General features: G+C 43.9%; 1 protein-coding gene across 1 annotated transcript in view; it reads right to left on the reverse strand.

The window, feature by feature from the left end:
* Positions 1–270: 270 nt before the first annotated feature.
* LOC127427273 (histo-blood group ABO system transferase 2-like) overlaps positions 271–24,297 on the reverse strand; it is a 32,625-nt gene continuing 8,598 nt past the window's right edge. The window contains exons 2-7 of the mRNA XM_051674774.1: positions 5,369–5,404; positions 5,201–5,251; positions 5,004–5,048; positions 2,900–2,932; positions 2,642–2,776; positions 271–1,237 (exon numbers count right to left, since the gene is read on the reverse strand). Coding sequence (XP_051530734.1) covers positions 547–1,237; positions 2,642–2,776; positions 2,900–2,932; positions 5,004–5,048; positions 5,201–5,251; positions 5,369–5,404 — 991 coding nt within the window. The 3' untranslated portion in view covers positions 271–546. The remainder of the gene's footprint in view (positions 1,238–2,641; positions 2,777–2,899; positions 2,933–5,003; positions 5,049–5,200; positions 5,252–5,368; positions 5,405–24,297) is intronic.

Here is a 24,297-nt window from a genome sequence, read left to right on the forward strand (position 1 = left end):
ACAACTAGAAACCAATAAATCCCCAAAAGTGAGATCATATTTAGGACACAGAAAATACTGAAAATGTAAATCATCTAATTTCACATACAATTTTTGCAGTTGTTCACTAAATAATGAGTTTTAATCTTGTGACCTGTTTGCTGCCATTAACTGAACTTCCTCCCTAAACTTCCTCTATACATCATATTATATTGAATAAAATAGTTCAGACTAAAGGGTTTTAGTTCCTCCAAAGCCAGGCTAAATCAAATGAATAAAAACCAAGAGGAAGAGATTCATATTGTGTTTTGTTGCACAATGAATTGAGAAATAGTGTACAAAGAATAGTTACATAACAAGTTGGTAATTTTCATCAGTTAAGAAGATTTTGTTCTTGATGTTACAGTCCCCATGAATGTCTGTACATGTCTGTGTTTCCAAATATTTTTGAGGCATCTCTGTTATCAGTTTAACCTGTTGAGATATCTGAGATTTGCAATGTATTTGTGGAGGCCTGCGAGGTCACAGCATGTCCATGTGGCTGAATGTTGCCAATGGCAACAGTTGCTATGAATTTGGGCGAACTTCTGCATTGTTTTTAGCCACATGAGAGAAGCGAATGACTCTCACTTGGCTCGTTTTGGCACTGATGTCCCGCCACAGATATTCAGGAGAGAGCAACTTACTGGGTTTGTTATAAAGTAAGTACTTGTTCAAGTGAGATTCATCATGCCATATTGCCTCAATTGACTTTGCAGCATCAATGCCCTGCTGTTCGCGGCAGGTTTTGGTGAGTTCATGTACTTCATTCAAAAAGCCACCAAACGCAGCAGCTGTGTAATAATAATCACCTTCCCCAGCTGGAATGAACGCTTGTGACTCTGGTCTACGTTCATATGTGAATTTATCCCGTGGGAAATCATAGAACCAAGGGTGTATCACAGCTACTAGACGACCTAAAGTCTCCACACCCCAGTGGCCGTAGAACTTTGTATCCACATCAAGGCAGAAAATGTAGTCAGCCTCATTGACCAGTTCGCTCTTAGTTAGTTCTTCCAATATTTTCATTCTGCCCATACTGATGTCCTGCCACCTGTTCAAACCCGGGACTTTCCGTACTGTTAGACGATGTTTGTCACCTAGCTTTACTTCAGGAACTACTTCTGGTTGATCTGTAAACAGGTAGTAATGAACTTGAAAACCAACAAAATAATGTTGCTCCGCAGACTCCAGAAAATCTTTAAGAAAACGTGTGTATCTGAAAAAGTAACAGACAGAGAAAAATAGGGAGTGATATTTCAGTAAATTTTCACATTCTACATTTCACATTAGCATTTCCAGAAAAAAAAAAAGGATTTTTACGTCTTTGCAGACTATTTATGGCCAAAGTAACTTTAAAGATAGTCTCAGCCACAGAAGGCATGCCCACAGATTGCCCATAGCCATTTAACTGACTGTCTGATGCATATAATTATGGAATCACCACACTTAGAGGATGTTCACCCAGATTTTTTACTTCATAGCAATTAAACAAATGACAGATATGACACAACATTTTTTGGTTTAATAGCAGAACATTCTGGCTTCGTGAAACACCCCTCAAACAAATTAAATAACATTATTTTAATTAATGGCATATTTTTTTTCCAGATCAAGTAGAGGAAAAAATTATGGAATCACTCAATGTTGAGAAAAAATTATGGAATCACTCAATGTTGAGAAAAAATTATGGAATCATAAAATTAAAAAAAAATAAAATAAATAAAAATAACAATTAGTACTTTGTTGCTCCTCTTCTGGCTTTTATGATGGCCTGTATTGTTTGAGGCATGGACTTCAATAATGTTAGTGGGGGTTAGTCTAAGGTGCTTCATGTACACTCACTGAGCACTTTATTAGGTACACCTGTACACCTACTTATTCATGCGATTATCCAATCAGCCAATCGTGTGGCAGCAATCAAATCACGCAGATATGGGTCAGGAGCTTCAGTTAATGTTCACATCAACCATCAGAATGGGGGAAAAAATGTATCTTAGTGATTTTGACCGTGGCATTATTGTTGGTGCCAGACGGGCTGGTTTGAGTATTTCTGTAACTGATGATCTCCTGGAATTTACACACACAACAGTCTCTAGAATTTACTCAGAATGGTGCCAAAACCAAAAAACATCCAGTGAACGTTAGTTCTGCAGATGGAAATGCCTTGTTGATGAGAGAGGTCAATGGAGAATGGCCAAACATGGTTTGAGCTGAAAGAAAGGCTACAGTAACTCAGATAACCACTCTGTACAATTGTACTGAGCAGAATACCAATTTAGAATGCACAACACTTCGAACCTTGAGGTGGATGGGCTACAACAGCAGAAGACCACGTCTGGCACTTTATTATGACCATAGTGTTCCTTATAAAGTGCTCAGTGTGTGTAATTTGTCACTGCTAAACTACAATAAAAACTTAAGCATCTTCAACTCAAGACCAAGATGTCCTTCCTTCCTTTTTGTATTTTTTTTTTCTTCCAATGTTGTCAACACCCTAATAACAATCACTCAGAATATATCATCTAACACTACAGTTGAGCCTACAGGGGAAATAAACACAAATCAGAGGGAAAAAAAGAGAAGGATTGATAGATAGAAAAAGGTATAATGTGGTGCTCACTTTCCCAAAGCAAACACTGTGGTTGCTATGGTGATGTTTTGTTGACTGTGCAGAGAGTCCATCAGTATGGGATCAAAAGTCCCCTCCCAAATAATTGGGGCCAACCATGGTGTCACAGAAGCAACATCTGTCCGACTGTTTAAAACACACAAATGCACACAGACACAGTGCTGTAATCATTGCACCTATCAGTGTAAACTGCAGAGCCAGTTAAACTGGAGCTAAAACAAGTTACTACTGCAAGCACATTATACTCACCCCACCAGGACACTGGGTTGACTGTATACAAACCTGTAACTCAAATGCAGAAAGAAAAACAGATATTCTTTCATTGGTTCATGGATAAACGAGTCGATGCACATAAAACTACAAGCTCTGTAGTCACTTTTTCATCTATTTTCCCTTTTTGAGCTGAAGTCCAGGAAGTGAGGAGCAGTGTTAGATGTAACTGGATTACAAAGTAATTAGTTACTGTAATCTAGTTAAAAAGTAGTGTAATGCATTACATTATAAATTCTTGTAATCTGATTACAGTTACTGTCTTTCATTGAAAGTAATACTTTTAAGTACATTACTTGGGTTATGTGTAATACAATTTAAATGTGAATTCATATGTTCTTATGTACGTCTGTTTGTGTTTCTGTGACAGCTGAAGGGTGTGCGACAATGACCAAGGAGAAAATAGACATTATTTTGAATTTGTGGAGCTGAAAAAAAAAAAACCCAATGCTTGTGACAAGTGTTTTAGAAAGTAACTTAAAAGTAAAGTAATTAGTAATGTAATAATTTTTTCAATTAAGTAATCAGTAAAGTAATCTGATTATAATTTTAGAGAAGTATTTAGTCATTGTAGTGCATTATTTTAGTAACTTACCAAACACTGTTGAGGAGGCAATATCATCACTAACCTCTCACTGGTCATCAGCTCTTTGAAGAGCTACCATATTCAGCACCATAATTTATTTTAATTTTTTTTCCCCAAAGCAGTAGTCCTCATTAAAGGTGAAGAGTGTATTTTTTGCAGCACCAAACGACATAGTGGCTTCATCTAAAAATGTAGGCAGCTGACTTACTGTTTAATGGCTTAAACCAGTGTTTCTCAACTGGTGGGTCATGACCCAAAAGTGGACTGGGTCCAAATTTTTCATTATACATCATCACCTTTACAAAATTGTTTCCCGATTTTACATGAGTAAAAGTAACTGTTATATTTTGACAAAATGTTATAGTTTCTTATTAAATAATCTAAAGGTAGAATCTATTAGACCTCATTTTATATCAACAGTGGCAGTTGTAGTTAAAGTTTCAAGAAATGTTTCAGCTAGTATTTATTTTTTCATAAATACTATAATTTGTTATTATTATTACTATTATTTAAGACTAGCTACACTGACCTAACCATGGTAATGAGGAGCCTTTCCTCCTGTGTAATATGTATGTTCTGTTTGAATTATGTTTGAAATTAGGAAACAAATGTGATAATAATGGGCTCATATAAATAAATATGCTCTTCAATTTGTAAAAGGGGGGAGAGAAAACTTCCTGTCGCTTTTGTTGTTGACGTCAGCAACAAAAATAATGTCACTTGATGCATGTCCTTGTACTTGAAAACCATGAACAAAACTATGCAACATAAAAGGAAATGCGACCCAGGATACATTAAATACAGGTTAGGTTTTTACAAAGGTGGGTCGCCACTTGATCTCCAATGTAAAATCTGGGTCCTGAAGCAAAACCAGTTGAGAACCACTGGTTTAATCGACAGCATTTTTGAATGAATTAAACTCTTAAGGAAACTGGTCTCAGTTTGAAAAGCTCCCTACCTCCATATACAGCCTCCGAAGGCAGAATTTTTCAATTTTCGGACGCATCGAAGTTTTCAGTTTTCAAACAGTTTTCCCAGAACATGCTCACTGCCTTCTATAAGTCGGACAAAGGATAGACCCGCCATAAAACCACGCTATTGGTTAAGCCAACATTGCTTTGCTGTGATGCTCAAACAAACAGAGCAATGTTTTAATAGTGCCACAAAGCCACAGTATTTACATTTTTGGGCAAGTCAATCAACCGAAGGCTTACTTATAGTTGTACATAAAAAATAAAATAAAAAAAGCTGTAAAAATCTGCATTATAGCTGCAAAACTGGAACAGGAGTATTTTAACATTAAACTTTTTTTTTTTTTTCACAGCTCATTGGATACTGTACTTGAATAAGTTTTTTTTTTTTTATATATTAATGAAATCCCGTGTAAAAAGAGAATAAAATTGTATTCTAGAAAATACAATGTTGATTGTCCTTTTATTAGGGGGTCCATCAACTTGCTAAGTACTATAACAACAGATGAAATGAAATTTTACACACCCTGGTGATGAGCGCAATCCTAAATTCTTCTGCTTCACCTCTGTCCTAATAATAACACAATCAGACTCTTATATGAATTGTTATCAAATGGTGTCTTTTGCTGTTTCTAAATAAAAATGTCTATATGAGTGTGTGCACATGTTTGTATGTTGAAGAGAGAGTGCATATATGTGTATAAGCATTTCATCAGTACTTACTTGACAGTAGCTGGTTCAGTTAGTTGTTGCTGTTGTTGTTGTTTTCTGCAACTACAAACAGCAACAAGATTATTATTCAGCATCGCACCATTTTCAAGTAGACAGCTATAGTTAGTGGTTGGTAATGGTGGGTGTTATGCAGTGGTAAAGTAGTTGTTCCAAACTCACCTGTCCTGGTTGAAGGTGTAGCTCAGGTACAGGACCCTGTGATGAAAGAAACAGAAAAACTCCATAATAAGAGATCTTTGGAAAGATGTGTGACTGTTCACTCCTCTTCTCTGAGTTTAAGTTCAAGTTGTATTTGATAAGTACACAGAATTGATTTATGTACACATGTAGTGGATGCAGACTAATGAATTATTTGCTCATTGGTGGGCCCACACACGTAATTGTAATTGCATCTTTATTGAATATTTTGGCTGATGAGTGTAGTACTCTAAGCTCCATTGAACACATTTTTATCATGTTTAAATTAATTCCAAAGAATAAATTTTTGCCCCTCAAAATCATGGCAAAAAATGCAAAAAAAAAAAAAAAAAAAAAATTCTGGGCCTTCACAGTTAGCAAATATGTGGATGTTAGTAAGGAATTAATTGAAATGTGGACAAAAAGAATCAGTTAATCCCTGATCCAGTAGCCTTTTTCCACCATAAGTCCAAACAATTCTCATCGCAAAACTGCAACGTTCCATGCCGTGGTTACAGCTTCTTTACCCACTGTGTTGCAGTGAAATCAGAAGAACGAATGTCCATAACAGATCCATCTGTGGCAACGGCATGAAAGGTAAACATTGGAGGGATTGCATTATGGAGGATGATCACATGTTCCGGTTCCCTATTTGTCACTCACTCGACGATGTGTCAATGTAGTGACACTAGGGGTCACACTTGGGAGCCCCAAACACCTCTGATATTTGAGAATAGGCCAATGAAAAATCGGCGAGTGGAATTTGCATGCCACTCCCCCGGACATACGCGTATAAAAGGAGCCGGCTTGCAACCACTCATTCAGATTTGTTCTTCGGAGCCGAGCGGTGTCTATGTACTCCACTGCTTTTCCATTCACCTCAAAAGAGCATTTTAAGCTGTTGGATATACAGTGCATTGCAGCGAGTTCTCCCCCTCTCGCACAGATAAGTGCAGAGAACGCCCCTGGGTGCTTCGACAGCCACACTAAAAGAGTATATTCCTCTAAAAGAGTGAGCACTGATGGAAAGCTTCTTTTTAAAGATTCCTTTCCATCTGTGTGTAGTTTCTGGATGTGGTCGATATCTCTCCGCTTCTGATGGCCACGATCGCTGCCTCACGTATATGGGCCGTAGCCACGTGGAGACAGCATTCGTAGATGGTTCATGTTCTCACTGCGAGAACATGACCATGGCAACGTTGCGGTCGTGGCTTTCCTTCTTCAGAGGGAAAGCCACCCTAGCCGCTCTCCACCCCGTTCCTTCTACCTACGTGTATCAGGCCGTGACGGTTAGCACTGGGGGCGATTTGGGGACCCCAATGGGAGTGGTTTCGCCGGGTGATCCTCCTGTGGCAGCAACACTGGCTCTGCCACAGCCTGAGCCAAGTGCTCGGCCCCGGTGTAGAGCCCCCTGCCCCCCATCCCACAAGCCGGTGGCAAGAACCCCAGGAAGTCTTTGAAGCGCCCCTGAGACGAGCGACCCAGGGGCGAGGAGTTCCGCTGGAAGTTTGGAGGTGGTGAACAGACCACTCCATCCCCCGGTGGAAGACCGGGAGGAGAATCTTTTGTTTCTTTTTGTGTTCATTTCGCTGCATGCCCGAGGGGCTGCTGTACCCACACTTTAAAAAAAGAGCGGTTTCCTCATTCCCTGGGTCACACACTCTGTGTTTACAGCTGTTGTTCTCACAACCGCTGGACATCGAACATTCGCGGCCAGGGCACTATGAATGCAATTTCCCCGCCTTCGCACACCCAGCTACAGCACATACACACCCATGCTCAGGTGGTTGTGACGAATCATGAGGATGCGCAGCCTCCTCCCCCATCACTGACTGGTCCTATGGTGGGCATGCGGAGCAAGGTAAGTGCTTGAGCGGTTCCTTCAGCACAGCCACAGGCTCGAGACACCAGGCTCCTCAACGTGGCAGTTCCTGCGAGGCCCCCGTTGGCGTCCGTTTCACCTCGGTAAGATGAGGACACCACTGTCCTGCGTGCGGAGATCGTAGTCCTTCTACAGAAGGACGTGATAGAGCCTGTCCCTCCAGCTGAGATGAAGAAGGGGTTCTACAGCCCCTACTTAATCGTACCAAAGAAAGGCGGTGGATTGCGGCCAATCTTGGACCTGTGAGCGCTGAATCGAGCCCTGCACACACTCCCGTTCAGGATGCTGATGCAGAAGCACATCCGGTTGTGCGTCCGACATCAAGAATTGTTTGCGGCGGTAGCCCTGAAGGACATGTACTTCCATGTCTTGATTTTGCCTCAGCACAGACCGTTTATTTGATTCGCTTTTGAGGGCCGGCATATCAGTACAAGGTCCTCCCCTTCGGTCTCTCCCTTTTGCTTCGCGTCTTTACGAAAGTCGCAGAGGCAACCCTTGCCCCGCTAAGGGAAGTGGCGCCCGCATCCTCAATTATCTCGACGACTGGCTGATTTTAGCTCACTCTCGAGATCTATTGTGTGCGCACAGGGACCTGGTGCTCAGACACCTCAGCCGACTGGGGCTTCAGGTCAACTGGGAAAAGAGCAAGCTCTTGCCAGCGCAGAACATCTCTTTTCTCAGGATGGAGTTGGACTCAGTCGCTATGATAGTGCGCCTCACGAACGAGCGCGCCCAGTCAGTGCTGAACTGCCTGAAGTCATTCAGGGGAAGAACAGAGGTCCCACTGAAGCAATTTCAGAGGCTCCTGGGGCATATGGCTTCTCGGCGGTGGTTACGCTGCTCAGGTTGATGCATATGAGACCGCTTCAGCACTGGCTTCAGACTCAAGTCCTGAGATGGGCATGGTGCTGCGGCACACATCACGTGGCTATCACGCCAATCTGTCGCCGCATGTTCAGCCCTTGGATGGACCTTGCATTTCTGCAGGCAGGGATCCCCTTACAGCAAGTGTCCAGGTGGGTCGTCGTCACGACAGACACCTCCAAGTTAGGCTGGGGTGCCATTTGCAACGGACATGCAGCCTCAGGTTCCTGGACAGGACCTCGACTGTGTTGGCATATCAACTGCCTCGAGTTTTTGGCAGTATGGCTGGCCCTGCGGAGGCTTCGGCCGTTGATCCAGGGTAAGCATGTGTTGGTCCAGACAGACAACACAGCGACAGTAGACAAGGCGGTTTACGCTCACGTCGCAAATTACCCGCCGTCTCCTCCTTTGGAGTCAGCAGCGACTGAAGTCGTTGCGGCCACTCACATCCTGGGCGATCTCAACTCTGCAGCGGATGCACTGTCATGACAAGTCACGCTCAGGGGAGAGTGGAGACTCCACCCCCAGGTGTTTCAGCTGATTTGGAGTCGATTCGGCGAAGCACAGATAGATCTTTTTGCTTCCCGGGAATCCTCCCACTGCCAGCTCTGGTACTCTCTGACCGAGGCCCCCCTTGGCACAGATGTGCTGGTACACAGCTGGCCCCGGGGCCTGCGCAAATATGTGTTTCCCCCTGTGAGCCTGCTTGCACAGACTTTGTGCAAGTTCAGGGAAGACAAAGAACAGGTCGTGTTGGTGGCACCGTACTGGCCCACCCAGACTTGGTTCTCGGAGGTCACACTCCTCCTGACAGCCCCTTCCTGGTGAGTTCCTCTGAGGAAGGACCACCTTTCACCTCTGGAATATCCACGTCTGGCTCCTGGACGGGACGTGGAAGACCTAAGACATTATCATTCAAGCCAGGGCTCCCTCTACGAGGAAGCTATATGCCTTGAAGTGGCGTCTGTATGCCAATTAGAATTCTTCCCGAGGTGAAGAACCCCAGAGATGTGCAGTCGGGTCGGTGCTTTCCTTCTTGCAAGAGAGGTTGGAGGGGCGGCTGTCCCCCTCCACCTTGAAAGTGTGCGTAACTGCTATAGTGGCACACCACAATGCGGTGGACGGTAAGTCTTTAGGGAAACACGATCTGATCATCAGGTACCTTAGAGGTGCTAGAAGGTTGAATCCTCATAGACCACGCCTCGTGCCCTTGTGGGATCTCTCAGTGGACCTGCTGGGCCTACGTAGAGCCACGTTTGAGCCCTTGGAGTCAGTTGAACTAATGGCCCTCTCCCTGAAGATGGCCCTCCTGACTGCGCTCACATTCATCAAGAGGGTTGGGGACCTGCAGGCGTTCTCTGGAGTTCGGTCCAGCATACTGTCACGTGGTCTTAGGACCTCGACCGGGCTGTCTCCAAATAGATGGCCCACTGGATCGTGGATGCCGTCACCTGGGCATATCAGGCCCAGGGCATGCCGTCCCCCCTGGGAGTATGAGCCCACTCCACTAGGAGTGTGGCATCCTCCTAGGCCTTGGCGAACGGCACCTCTCTAGCAGATATCTGTAGAGCAGTGGGCTGGGCGACACCCAATAACTTTTCAAGGTTTTATAATCTCTAGGTTGAGCCAGTGTCATCCTGTGTGTTGGCAGGTACGAACAGGTAAGTGGCGGGCAGCTGGCAGGGTGTACCGCTTGTACACAGCGCCTTTCCCCTCCCCGAGGTAAACCGTGCACTTTTTCCCCCATGTGACTTCCTGAGACCGGTGAACTCTGGATGTGTTTCCTCCTCAGCCCTGCGGCAGGTGAGTTCGGTAGAGAAATTCGATGCCGGGCCCAGTACTTGCGCTGGTATGCCCTGTACTGGGGTAGGTGCTCCACGTGTGAGGTTACCGATTGTAACCCCATGTGAGGTATTTTCCACGGTATGGTTTCCCTGATGGCAAACCCATGTCTTCCCTCGGGCAGAGCCTCCTCTGCCCCCAGCCACCACGTTTGTAGAGCTCCTCCCCTCTAGGTAGGACCTACCGCAGGGGCTTCTTTCCACATGTTTACTACCAGTTGGTAAGTCAATGTGACATATTCCCCACATGTTCACCTCCCCTTCGGGCAGGATGTGGTCTCCATGGTGTCTTTTCCTCTTGGGAAAAAGAACACCTTCCCCAACATGAATACATCTGGCCCCAGCTGAATGATTTTTCTTTTTTTTTTTTAAAGAGAAAGTGGGAGAAAAAGAAAATAAAAGGCCGAAGCGGCTGTCAGTACTAATGCTAATATTAATCTTTCATGAATATCTGGTTTATTTATCATTTTACAACTATATATCATGAATGTTGTCATGTTTATATCTCATTTTACAACTATATACCATTAGCTACTGTAAGAAGTGTCTTGGCATGAGGCATGTTTGTATTTGCTGCAAGTTCAAGATTATCCGTTGAACACAACAATGACTATATTTCAACCTGTACTGTTTTAAAATTCAGCAGGTAGCTGTTAGAAGACAAAGGGTTAAGATGAGATGATTCTTACTTAAAAAACAAAAACATATACAATTAACCAACATAAAAGAAAAAAGGTTCCACATATAAGTTTTAATAAAACTCATCTCTCTCCACTGCTTCTCCCTGGCAACCTTCTAAGATGGCCAGATAATTGCCCCACTTCTTCCCAAATGCACCCAGACTGCCCAGTTGTCTATGTGCCATCTCTTCGAACGCCGCCACTCTGCCCAGCTCTGTGCACCACTCATGAAATGAGGGCGCATCAGCCGACTTCCATCCCCTTAACATTACCTGCCTGCCGATCATCACGCTGGTAAGGACCCAGCTCTTTACATGTTTATTCATTATATTAATACCTGCCCCATCACCCAAAATACAAAGTCTGGGGCAAAATAAGATCCGAGTTCCCAAGACCTCACAAACAAAATTCTGAACCTTTGACCAAAACTCTTGAATCTTAGTATAGGACAAAAAACAAAGGCTTTGTCCCCATCCTCCAACTGGCATCGCCAGCAAGTGGGTGTGTCTTTAAGGCCAAGCCTATACAATCTGGAGGGAGTCCAATAAAAATGATGCAGAATCTTAAATTGAATGATGTGTACCCTTGCATCTCTAGATGCAAACTTGATGTTTTTTTTAATCTTACCCCATTCTCCATCTTCCAGTACTAAATTCAAGTCTCTCTCACATAACTTCTTAAGATGTTAAAACCTCGTCCCCTAAACTCTGAATTAGCCAGGAATAGTACACTGAAGCCTCGTGATCCTTTCCAAAAGCAGCAAGCACCATCTCAAGAGTATCTGCCGCTTTAGGGGGCTGCGTACTACACCCAAAGATGGTGCAAAGTAGATGGCGCAGCTGTAAGTACCTGAAGAATTGAGATCTGGGAATCCCAAACCACTGTATAATATTTTCAAAAGATTTCAATGCTCCATTTTCATACAGGCCACCCAGCGTAGGAACTCCCTTCTCAATCCATTATGTCCTCAATCCATTATGTCCAGCAGAAAGGGTACATGTTAATGCACAATTTAGGGGCTAACCAAATACTTGCGGCAACGTTCAGGTAAATGTCTGAACTGAACCTGCGGGAAACTTTTGTCCACACTAAATGCATGTGCGAGATAACGGGATGTGTCTTTACTTCTCCGGGCAGCTTGGTAGAAAGACTTTGCAATGGCAAGATAGGGGCAAGGACCTCCTGTTCAATAAAGAGCCAGGGAGGGGCTCTCTCAGGCGGAAGCGACCAATGAGCCAAATGTCTGACACCAAAAGCATAATAATAAAACAAAATCTTTGTCAACTGGCCTGTGTAACTTGTAAAAAAGCATCCGAGGATGTTTACCATTCCAGATAAAATATTTAGCAATACTATCAAATTGTTTAAAAGAGGGGAACTTCAATGGGGAGAGACTGTAGTAGGTAGTTGAATTTTGGAATATAATTCATTTTTATAACATTAACCTTTCCAGTCATAGATAAATGTAGTGAGGCCCACCTGTCCACATCGCTCAAAAACCTTTTTATTAAAGGGTCAAAATTAACTCTGACTAAATCACATAAATTTGCTAGGAATAAAATACCCAAATACTTAATGCCCTGTTTAGGCCACTGAAAGATGCCTGGCTGAAAAAACGTTACCGGGCAGTATGCTGTCAGAGCCAAAGATTCGGATTTAGACCAATTAGATAAGGAATTAATAATTCTGTGGATGCAAGGCATAGATCTAGTAGGGTCGGAAACGAATAATAAAATATCATCAGCATAAAGCAAAGGCTTATGCACCATACCTCCCGCCACCACCCCTGGAAAATCATCTTTCTTACTTATTGCGGCTGCTTATGGTTCCAGGGCAACACAGAACAATAATGGGGAAAGAGGGCAAACCTGCCGGGTGCCCCTATCCAGAGTAAAATAATCTGAAATTAATCCATTTGTTTGTACTGTTGCTGAGACTAAGATATTTCCAATTGAGCAATCCACAACAGATGAAATGAGGGACTTAGATATAAAAAAAAATCTATTCTAGAATAAATCTTATGGACTGATGAAAAAAATGTATAGTCCCTACCAGATGGGTTCAAAAGTCTCCAAATATCTGTAAGACCAAGATTTTTACACATCCTGTGAAGCATCAATGTTGCTCTAGGGGGCTTGCTCACTTTTGCTTCACTATGATCAAGGACTGAGTCCATCAAAAGATTAAAATCTCTTCCCTTATATCATAAGTGGTGCTAGCGGCTTGCAACATCCCTTCAAGATCAATAAAAAAGCCCTGATCATTAACGTTAGGTGTGTAAATATTAGCCAAAATCAACCTTTGCCCCTGAATTTCTGCTAAAACAATAATGACTCTTCCTAATTTATCTTTAATCTGTTTGAGACATTTGAATTGTAGATGCTTACTTATCAATGTAATGACTCCCCTGCTCTTACTTGAGCCAGCACTAAATAAAACATGTCCACCCCAGATCTTCCCAAATTTTTCAGCTTCTTGCAGGGAAAGGTGCATTTCTTGAAGAAACACAATATCATATTTCTTATGTTTAAGAAAAGTAATAGCCTTCCTTCTTTTTATGGGGTGCCCCAACCCATTCACATTCCACGTGGAGAGAGACAATCCACTCATATTAACATTTGATGTTTTCAAATATTAGAAAAAATAGATTGTGTGTCAAAAACAAGATTATAAAAACCACATTCCAACATTCCAACTCCAAACTTCCCCCTGAACCAAACAAACAGAAAAAAGAAAAATAACTTTGCCATCGGATTGCTCAAGTCCGGTGCTTCTATACAAATTTTGTGGGACAGAATTACATAACAGAAGAAAATCTATAAAACTGTGTTTTGGTGGTGTAGTGGGTAAAGCACATAACTGGTAATCAGAAGGTTGCTGGTTCAATCACCAGCCACCACCATTGTGTCCTTGAGCAAAACACTTAACTCCAGGTTGCTCTGGGGGGATTGTCCCTGTAATAGATGCACTGTAAGTCGCTTTCATAAAAGCGTCTTCTAAATGCATAAATGTAAATGTAAAACAAACTCCAGCCAATAGGCAGAATAAACACAAAGAACGTGTAGATTCATCCACATACTGTCCCAAAGGTGCGTTCCTCACCAAAACAAGCTCCGGCTTTTTTTTTTCTCTTCGGAGCCGAGCGGTTAATGCTCACTGAGCTGAATTCCCACGGCTGTTCATTCACCTCTGCTGGATCTGACGGCGCATTTCAGTGGCTTCTACCCCCTCTGCACTGATGCACTGCAGAGAACGCCCCTGGGTGCTTTGGCAGAATAAATGAGTATATTTCTCTAAAAGAGTATATTTCTCTAAAAGAGCGGCACACACGGAATGTCTTTTTAAAGACGCGTCTTTTTAAAGATGTCTTTCCGTTTGTGTGTTATTCCTGGTTGCAGTCATTATCTCTCGCTTTCTGACGGCCACGATCACTGTCTTTCGTGTCTGGGTGCTGCCCACACGGTTTGTGGATGGGTCATGTACTCATTGCGAGAACATGTCCATGGCAACGATGTGGTCGCGGCTTGCCTTCGTAAGAAAGCAAGCCACCCCAGAGGCTCCCTGCCTCGGTCCTTCTTCCCACGGGTATGAGGCCAGCGTGGCTAGCACTGGGGGCGATTTGGGGACCCCAATGGGACCACCTCCGCCAGGTATCCCCCCCACGGACCTCCCATAACCCCAGCACGCTCGTCTGCCCCGATTGGGCTTCCAGATGTGTCCACCGGCTTGTCTCACAGCGAGTTCGACCTCTTATTCGGAGCCTGCGAAGGTGATGAGCTCTCGAGCGCAGCATTGGAGAGCGGGCTCGTCCAGTTGGACGTGGAAGCCTCAGCTGGGCTCCTCCCTTCGGGTGCGGTCGCCCAGTCACAGGCTGACGCGGAGATGACGGACATGCTTTCCCGGTCAGCCGCGAGCGTTGGGCTAGAGTGGAACTCTCCGCTCTCTCCTGAACCCTCGCAGCTCGATGATTAGTTCCTGGGCTTGCGGCGCCGCTCACAGCCACGGCCCACCCCAGTTCCTTTCTTCCCGGAAGTGCACGAGGAGCTGACAAGGTCATGGGAGTGTTCTGAATGCACTAATGTAATAATATAATGCACTAAGTTCGATTGTGCTTTCGTGTTGGATGATAATGGGAAGTTCGGTGTGTGTGCACGTGCACGGCGCATGGGGGTGTGTGAGAGAGAAGTGAAGGAAAGATTTTGAGAAAGAATTGTTCATTAACTTTGTGTTGCCTCTTACCTGTTGTACGGCCAAGAATAAATCTCAGAAAAGTTGAACGACTGCACTCGTTCATTAACAGTGATTGTTACAGTAATAGACTATATTACAAGATGACCTTATGCATGTAATCCGCTGTGTTGAAATTTCCCCCTTAATTATCACTCCCTCCCTCCTCTGCTGCTGTCTGTCAGACCATAACAAAAGTTTACTCATGTGCCTGAAGCCAAACCGGGGAGGGAGAGATGATAATAGCACAGATCAAGGTAATCAAATAGCAAAAAAAAAAAAAAGGTCCCCTCTGACAAACCATCAGTAAAATCGCAAACCCTGTATCAACAAGCCATGTGATGTCATAAACCACTATATGGATGGGAATTGTTTTATTGTGGGTTGATAGAACTACTCATTGATTTTAATCTCGTCCAAAATGAGCATATCAGTATTTGTTCTGACTTTTTCCGGGAACGCCTGCAACAATAAAGATTACAGTGTTTTTATCTTCTATAAAATGCCCTTCAAAAAGAACCCAGGTAAAGGTGGCCCACTGTGAATTGGCATGCTGGTAAACAGCCAGTGAATATGTGCTGTCTGTGAGCACTTTAACTATTTTTGTTTCTGAAGTTCTCTGTGTCTTAAGTCATTGGTCAAAGACACCAGAAAATGATAAGACGCACTTCACATCCTCAAATAATCACTTAAGTTTATTTATTTATTTATTTTTTTACATGTACATGCAAAAATACACCTCCCACAACAACACCCCCAACATAAATCATCTTCCCACGGCCCTGGACACGTGGCTAGCCCACAGTATCATGTCTGACCATGCTCATGAAAATAAAAATAATTTTTCTCAGAAATACAGCAATGGTGATATTGTTTTACGCAGTGCTATTAGCTTAACTACAATTCCCAGTAGCGTCACTAGTTTTTAAATCATGTAGCTTTTCAGTAGCAAAGCTATTTTATTGATTAGGTAGAGGTGTAGTGTTGACAAAAGCTACAACTCCACATCATGCTATGTAGTATCAAAAGTATCAAAACAATTAAAAAAGTACCATGGCATTACCATGTTTTTGGACATACCATTACCTTGAAGCACCATATCAATACAATGGTATATGAATATGGTATTCATACTGTATATCGAAGTTCTGGTAGTACCATGGTATTCTTTGAATTACCTTGAAGCATCATGTTAATACAATGGTATGTGACTATAGTAATCATATATCAAAGTACCACAGTATGACCATGGTATTCTTTGAAGGACTTTGAAGCACCATGTACTGTAAATACAGAATGATAAATCATCAAAAAACATGGCACATTTATCATCGCATGCATATCGTCACACATTGAAAGATTTAGTTCATATTCGCAGAGGTACTCTGACTACGTATGTGTTACTGTGTCCTCAATTTGATTAACTTTTGATTGTTGGCAATGCGGAATATTGCTGTAGTGACGTTGAGCAGTTACTGATTGTCCTACTGAATAGCTGCTGGGCACAATCGATTTTCAGTGGATCCTCTCCTGACTAATATCTTGTAGCGAAAATTGAGCTTGGGAGGTTAAGGCTTATTGTAGTTACTAGTAACAAATGTAATTCTTACTAGTCATTTATGATGTAAGTATGTATATGAGAAACACTGTATACATTAGAAACATAATGCATGACATTCATAGTGTTTCTTTGATGTTTTCTTTTCCAACAACAGGACTCAACTGCTGCTGGACTGTGCATCCCAAGCACTCCCTGCATTCTTATCATGGGTTTGTAGTCTGTTGTATCATATTAACATATTTTCTCACCCAAGCTAACCTGTGTTATGTTTTTCACTTGTTTTTAGTTTTGCTGCTAAGACAATTTGATAATTTGGGACACAATTTTTAGTGCATTGCTGAAAATGTCTGGAGTTTGTTGATTTGAAATAGTGCTTCTGGACTATGTAGGTTGGTGGGGACAAAATCTTTAAATGTATGTAAAATTAAGAGTCTGGGAAAACAGAATGTCAAGAGAGAAAAAATGTTGGTTGCTGAATACCCTTTCAAGGCATTTTATGCTTGTTATTACCAAAACCATATATGGTCAGTAGAAAACCAAATTGTTTGAGTATGGAAGATTTAAACAACTATGTTTGGAGTGGTTTTCTGACGTGGACATGTAATGTTTTTCTTTTCATAATACCGTAATCTTATATGTTTAATCTGTTGATGCTCATTGACCCCACCCATGGGTTTGACTTTACTTTGCTTAAATGAGTTCACATTTACTATATAGTGTGCTGTTCAAAATTGTTCATAATGTTGACAAATTATACATCTTTATATGTCAACATTATTAACTCTTTTTTGACTAGACTATATAGTATATGTGAACTAATTTAAGCAAAGTGACATCAGTTCCATCGGTGATGTCCGATTCAAGATTGCTTTGGGGGCATGTGGAAGCGGGTTTCGCACAGGGCGCCATACAAGCTAGAACCTCCCTGGCCCTGAGCTACACTTTCTCTTTGTTTTATGTCATAAAATACCCAAAAGAGATGGCACTTACCCTGGAATTCATACAAAAGTAAGCAACACATTGTTTACGTTTTGAAATGTTGTGTATAGAGCATATTGTTGTGTTGCTGTTTATTAAATTGAACATTGTTGAATCTTGCTTTCCCCTGGATGAAATATATTGTAAGACGTAGTTGAGCTGACAAGCTCACATGGCAGATGCAAATGGCAAGCATTGGAAACATAAGTCATAGCATTTTAAATACAATGGTCGGTTTGGAAAGGATGGCAATTTCATGGTCTTAAAAATGTATGCAAAATTTTAGCACATCTAAGTCACAATGTAAATACTGTGTACCAAAGTTTGGCAACCCAGTCTGTTCTTGGCAACATCTTTAATGGATACAACTTACAAATGTTAACTTGTTCTAGTAGTTGTTCTGTTAGAAGTAGTACTTGCAGTAGCAGTGATATTAACAGTGGTAGCAGCTGCAGTACTATTTGCAGTGGTAGTTGCTATAGTAGTATCCAAAGTACTTGGTACATGTTCATCTAGTCTTAAGTTAAATTAATGCGAAGCAGGTTTTAATAAAGAAAATAGCAAATATTACAAATATGACTTAGCTGAAGCATGCACACCAATTAGTTTTATCATACTTTATGGGATGGAACTAAAATTAAATTCCCTGTGCCACAGACACTTTGGTTGCTATTGCTCTTTTCCCTGCTTATCTATGAGCATGTGTTTCACATTTCTTACCTCAAGTCTAGAGCACTGACAGAGTAAAAAAATTCACCCCGCATTAATTTGAACAAAGGAGGGCACAAAATGCACTGGCTTCCTGTTATGAATAGATCTTGCCTCATTTGCCTCGCAAATATTTTAAATCTGGCTGAACTTTGACCAAAATCACATTGCCGACATATGCTCAACTAAAACAAGAGGAAGTAGGCGGGCTTGGTCTCTACCATTTTGCTTAAAATTGGAAGAGGCTCTTTTTGTAGCGGTTTCAAAGTTGTTTATGTATTACACATGGTATGTATAATCTAATTGTTTACATAATTGTGAACTTCAACAAATTACTTTGGCAGTAAGCTTCCGGTTCCCACCTATTTTGCCACAACATTACTTGTCATTACTTGTGTAGCTAATAAAAACTTATCCATTTCCTTAAGAGTTTTCCTGGGAATTAATCCTGAACAAGGGACAAAGCTCAAAAGGGAACTTGTTGGACTGAGCATGCAGACAAAAGGAAAAACTGGAGGCTGTATTCAGTAGCTTGCTCACACTGGCACATGGAGAGAGGTACCAAGAGCATGCACGCATGGAGCCCTGCCTCTTGCTTCATGCTTGCTCTTCCCTCAACCTCTGATTGTACCATTTTCTTTTAGTTTCACATTGAATATTGTTGTCAGGCATGAGTGCTTGTGCAGCATTTTGAAATATTGGACAAAGATACAAGAAAGCATTGTTGCAGAACCATGCCAAATAAAATTGAACACTACCATAATTTAGCACTTGAATGAATTAGAGGTTAATAACCCAACCTAAAGAATATTTAATGCTCTGTTAAAGAAAAATGGCACCAACATTGAAACATTTCAATGGTGACAATAGAGTTGTTATGTAGCATAGCAATTGTTATTGATGATAAAAGCTGCAGCCCTGGCATTGTATGCCAGGTTTGGGTTGGTGCTTGTAATTTGTTTTTTGCCATGTATTTGAAAATGGTTTTGAATGTTGAAAGTTTCACTTGTTGTAAAGTTTAACTTTATTGTGACCACCCTTTGGTGCAACACCAATAATGTACAGGTACATTGCTCTTGTTTTGATTTGTTGTTTTAATTTTGTTTGTTGCTGTTTAAAGCAAAATAAAATAAAAAATCTTCCACAAAACAAGTACTTTTTAAATGGTGCTTTGCACATTGTTAAATGAATTGTTGTCATTTCAGTGTTTTAGTCTGTATGTTTAAAGCAAACTGTAGCAGCGGGGGCGTGGTCAAGCGTCTGTCCGGAGAGAGAGAAAGCGGTAAGGGCACTTGCACCTGAGCTAAATTATGTCTAACACCTGTCTCTAATTACAGTGAGCACGGGGAGAGCGGCATAAAAGAGCCACACCGCCAGCAGACCAGGGAGCAAGAGCCTGGGTCCAGAAAGTGATTGTTGTGAAGCTGAAGAGATTATTTTAAACTAAGTATTTATTATTGTGAAGCTAAGAATTTATTATTGTGAAACTGAAGAGAATAGTGTGTGAAGCTGTGAGTGCTGAAGTGTGGTCATTAAAAGCCTTACCTGTGAGTAGAGCAACCTGCATCCCGTGCCCTCCTTATCGACTGTCCTTACACTGGTGCCTAAACCCGGGAAATCTTGGTTGAAGATGGACGGAAGTCGCCCCGTAGAGTCCTCCCAGTTGGCGGAGATCCTCCAATCCCTCGCTGGCCTACATCAGAACCACCAGCAAACCCTGCTTGAGCTCCAGCAAGACCAAGATCACCGGTTTGTGGAGCTCCTACGGGCTCAAGCAGAGGACCCGCACGCCGTTGCCCCCGCCCACGTTACAGAAGATGGGGACGGCGGACGACCCAGAAGCGTTCCTTGATCTGTTTGAGCGCACCGCCGAGATCTGGGGAGGGCCGCTCGGCCAGTGGGCGGCCTGACTTATTCCGCTGTTGTACGGGGAAGCCCAGCTCGTGGCTCAACAACTGCCGGCAACGAGCCTCCTGGCTTATGATGACCTAAAAAAAGCCATCTTGCAACATGTTGGTCAGAGTCCGGAAGAGAATCGTCAACTCTTCCAGAGCCTGAAGCTGGAGAAGTCCGACCACCCTTTACCTTTGCCCAACGGCTCCGTGATGCCTGCCGGAGATGGCTGCTAGCGAGAGACAGCGGCATTGAGGGAATAATCGACCAGGTGGTACTGGAACAGCTAATACATCGACTGCCAAAAGGGATAGCAGAGTGGGTCCAGTGCCACCACCCAGCATTACTGGAGGAAGCCGTCCGGCTTGCGGATGACCACATGGTGGCGATTCCGAGGGTGGAAGAGTCCTCCTACTCTCTCTCCCCTCCCCCTGTGTTTTCCCCGTCTCATCCCCCTCCCCTCTCTCCTATCGTTCTGCTCTCTCCCCAGGGCCCGTTCCTGCCCCACGCAGGCGAGGAGGACTTCCACCACCGAGACCAGCTCCCCGGGCGTGGGAGGCAACACCTTCCCCTGCCCCAATGCCCCGCCGCTCTCCCTCTCAGGTGGGGGCATCTGCCGATGCAAGTGCGGGCATAGTGCCTGGGCCAGAATGCTGGAGGTGCGGAGACCCAGGCCACTTCCGGGATCAGTGCCCTCTGATGGAGCTGGGGACGGTGGTACGGGTCTCCGACATCCCGCAGACTGCCCCCGACTGGGCCGGAGCATACCGGATACTGGTAAGTGTCAAGGGGGGTACTCACCAAGCATTGGTTGACACCGGTTGTAATCGAACCACTATCCACCAATGCTTGGTTCAACCCAAGGCTTTGGGCACAGCTAAAATGGTGAGGGTGAAGTGTGTGCACGGGGATATTCACAAGTATCCTGTGGTGACTCTTACGATTAAATTCCGGGGGAAAAAGAATAGAGTAGAGGCCATGGTTAGTTCCCGCCTCAACCATCTGCTGATTTGGGGACGGACTGGCCTGATTTTAGAAATGTATTGAAGGTAATTTGTGCGGATGGGTCCTGCACTAAATTAGGGAGATGTGAAATATGCGATGCTCTGGCAGGGGAGGCAGAGCCGGTGCCATCCTCGACAGCTCCATGTCATAATGACGAGAGAGGGGGAGAGGCTGTAGCCCCTCCCCTTCTCAGGGAACTCCCTCAGGGAGATTTCCTTTTGGAGCAGTCGTGAGACGAAACCCTCAAACACGCCTTTGACCAAATGAGAGTCATCGATGGTCAACAACTCCAGCCAGACATCACCCTTTCATATCCCTGTTTTGCAATTATAAATGAGCGGTTGTATAGAGTGACGCAGGATGCTCAGACAAATACAACCCAGCTTTAGATTCCACGGAGCCGTCAGGAAATGGTATTCCAGGTGGCTCATTACAATCCCATGGTGGGTCACTTAGGAGAAAGGAAAACACTGAACCGTCTAATAGCCCGTTTCTATTGGCCGGGCATTGGCGGCGATGTCCGCAGGTGGTGTGCGGCATGCCACGAATGTCAGCTGGTTAAACCACCGGCCACCCCAAAAGTGCCATTGTGCCCCCTTCCATTGATCGAGGTCCCCTTTGAAAGAATTGGAATGGACCTCGTCGGGCCATTAGAACGGTCAGCACACGGACATCGTTTTGTATTGGTCCTAGTGGACTATGCAACGTGATATCCGGAAGCAGTGCCTCTTCACAACATCTCAGCACACAGTGTTGCGGAGGCACTCTTCACAATAATCTCCCGGGTGGGGATTCCGAAAGAAATCCTCACTGATCAAGGCACAACATTTATGTCATGGACACTACGCGAACTGTACGAATTATTGGGCATTAAATAGATTCGCACCAGCATGTACCATCCACAAACAGATGGCCTGGTGGAACAATTTAATAAAACCCTTAAAAACATGATTCGTAAGTTTGTGCACGACGATGCTAGAAATTGGGATAAGTGGCTCGACCCCCTGATATTCGCAGTACGAGAGGTCCCACAAGCCACCACTGGCTTCTCCCCATTTGAGCTGCTGTATGGGCGGCACCCACACGGTGTGCTTGATGTCTTGCGAGAAGCCTGGGAGGAGGGACCTTCAAATAGTAAGAATGAAATTCAATACGTTCTTGATCTTAGAACAAAACTCCACACTTTGGGGCAGCTAACACAGGAGAATTTGCTCCAAGCTCAAGAATAACAGCGCCGACTGTATGACAGGGGAACTCGGCTAAGGGAATTTGCACCGGGAGATAAAGTGCTTGTATTGCTTCCCACATCGAGCTCTAAATTACTCGCCAAGTGGCAAGGACCCTTTGAGGTCACACGACGAGTGGGGGATCTCGATTATGAGGTTAAACGAACCGATAGAGGGGGCGCACGTCAAATATACCACCTCAACCTCCTGAAATTGTGGAGGGAGGCGGTCCCTGTGACGTTGGCTATGGTAGTTCTGGAGAGGGCGGAGCTCAGGCCTGAGGTGAATTCAAAACACAAACAGTTCACCCCGGTCACTTGCGGAGACCACCTCTCACCGAGTCAACTTGCGGAGGTTGCCAGGTTGCAACAGGAGTTTGCAGATGTGTTCTCCCCTCTACCGGGTCATACGAACCTCATTCAGCACCACATCGAGACCGAGCCGGGGGTCGTGGTACGTAGCCGCCCCTACCAATTACCCGAGCACAAAAAGAAAATCGTTCAGGATGAATTGGATGCAATGCTCGATATGGGGGTAATCGAAGAATCCCACAGTGACTGGTCCAGCCCAGTTGTTCTAGTGCCTAAGAGCGACGAGTCTGTACGGTTCTGTGTGGATTATAGAAAAGTCAACGCGGTGTCTACATTTGACGCATACCCAATGCCTCGCGTTGATGAGTTGCTCGATCAGTTGGGCACTGCTCGATTTTATTCGACATTGGATTTGACGAAGGGTTATTGGCAGATCCCCTTGACACCAATTTCCTGTGAAAAAAACACCTTCTCCACACCGTTTGGATTACACCAGTTTGTGACACTTCCGTTTGGTTTGTTTGGTGCCCCGGCAACATTTCAGCGTCTCATGGACCGAATCCTCAGACCGCATTCAGCTTACGCCGCTGCCTATTTAGATGACATCATCATTTACAGCAATGATTGGCAGCGGCACATGCAGCATCTGAGGATGGTTCTGAGATCGCTGCATCGAGCGGGACTCACAGCAAACCCAAAGAAGTGCGCGATTGGGCGGGTGGAGGTACGGTATCTGGGGTTCCACTTGGGCCACGGCCAGGTGCATCCCCAAAATGATAAGATGGTGGTGATTGCGACCTGCCCGAGGCCCAAGACCAAAAAGGGGGTGAGACAGTTCCTGGGGCTGGCTGGCTATTATAGAAGATTCGTACCTAACTATTCGGACATCACCAGCCCGCTGACTGATCTCACTAAAAAGGGAGCTCCAGACCCGGTCCAGTGGACGGAGCAGTGCCAGCAGGCGTTCACACAAGTTAAAGCGGTGGTGGATTTATTTGATCACGTTGCGGTATTAGCTGTTTAAATAGTTATTTTATCACATTAGAACACTATATTGGGAGTCGCGTGGCGCCATACGAGGTTCGGATGTGTGAACGGCGAGCTCTGCACACTTTGCTAGTTTTAATACTTTTTGTGTCATAAACCGGTGAGATTCGACACACTCTGTTTCATAACTGTTCTATGAAGACAATAATGTCAAAGAATTCAAAATCCTTGGGCTCTGGAGACATTAAAAGACACTTAGGTGCTCAAGCTGAAGCCCCTGAACAATAGCTCGAAAGCCCAGGACTCAATTTGGCCAGTGTGGTGGGGGAGATTCAGCATCAACTGTCGAGCATGTCAGTAATGCTGACGAAGGTCGTTGCTGACTTGTTGGATCTTGCTGTAATACGTCAATCGATCACTGCCATGGAGAAGAAATTCACTGAGTTGGTTACAAGAGTGGGGTAAGTCGAGAAACGGATCGATTATCTGGAGTCATCGGAGAGGGAATTAGCTGCTAACCCACTAGCGACCAAGGTGGACTTGGAGTGCATTTGGGAAAAGTTGGAAGACCTTGAGAATCGTAACTGCCGAAACAACATCCGAATTGTTGGAATTCCTGAGGACGAAGAAGATGTGGTGAAATTCCTAGATGAGCTCTTCCCGAGTCTGTTCAAAATAACAGGCCATAAGCTGGAAATTGAGCAAGCTCACAGAGTTCCGGCTCAGAGATTTGCAGAAGGAGACAGGC

Source organism: Myxocyprinus asiaticus, chromosome 3, assembly GCF_019703515.2.
Source record: "Myxocyprinus asiaticus isolate MX2 ecotype Aquarium Trade chromosome 3, UBuf_Myxa_2, whole genome shotgun sequence".
NCBI classification, from domain to species: domain Eukaryota; kingdom Metazoa; phylum Chordata; class Actinopteri; order Cypriniformes; family Catostomidae; genus Myxocyprinus; species Myxocyprinus asiaticus.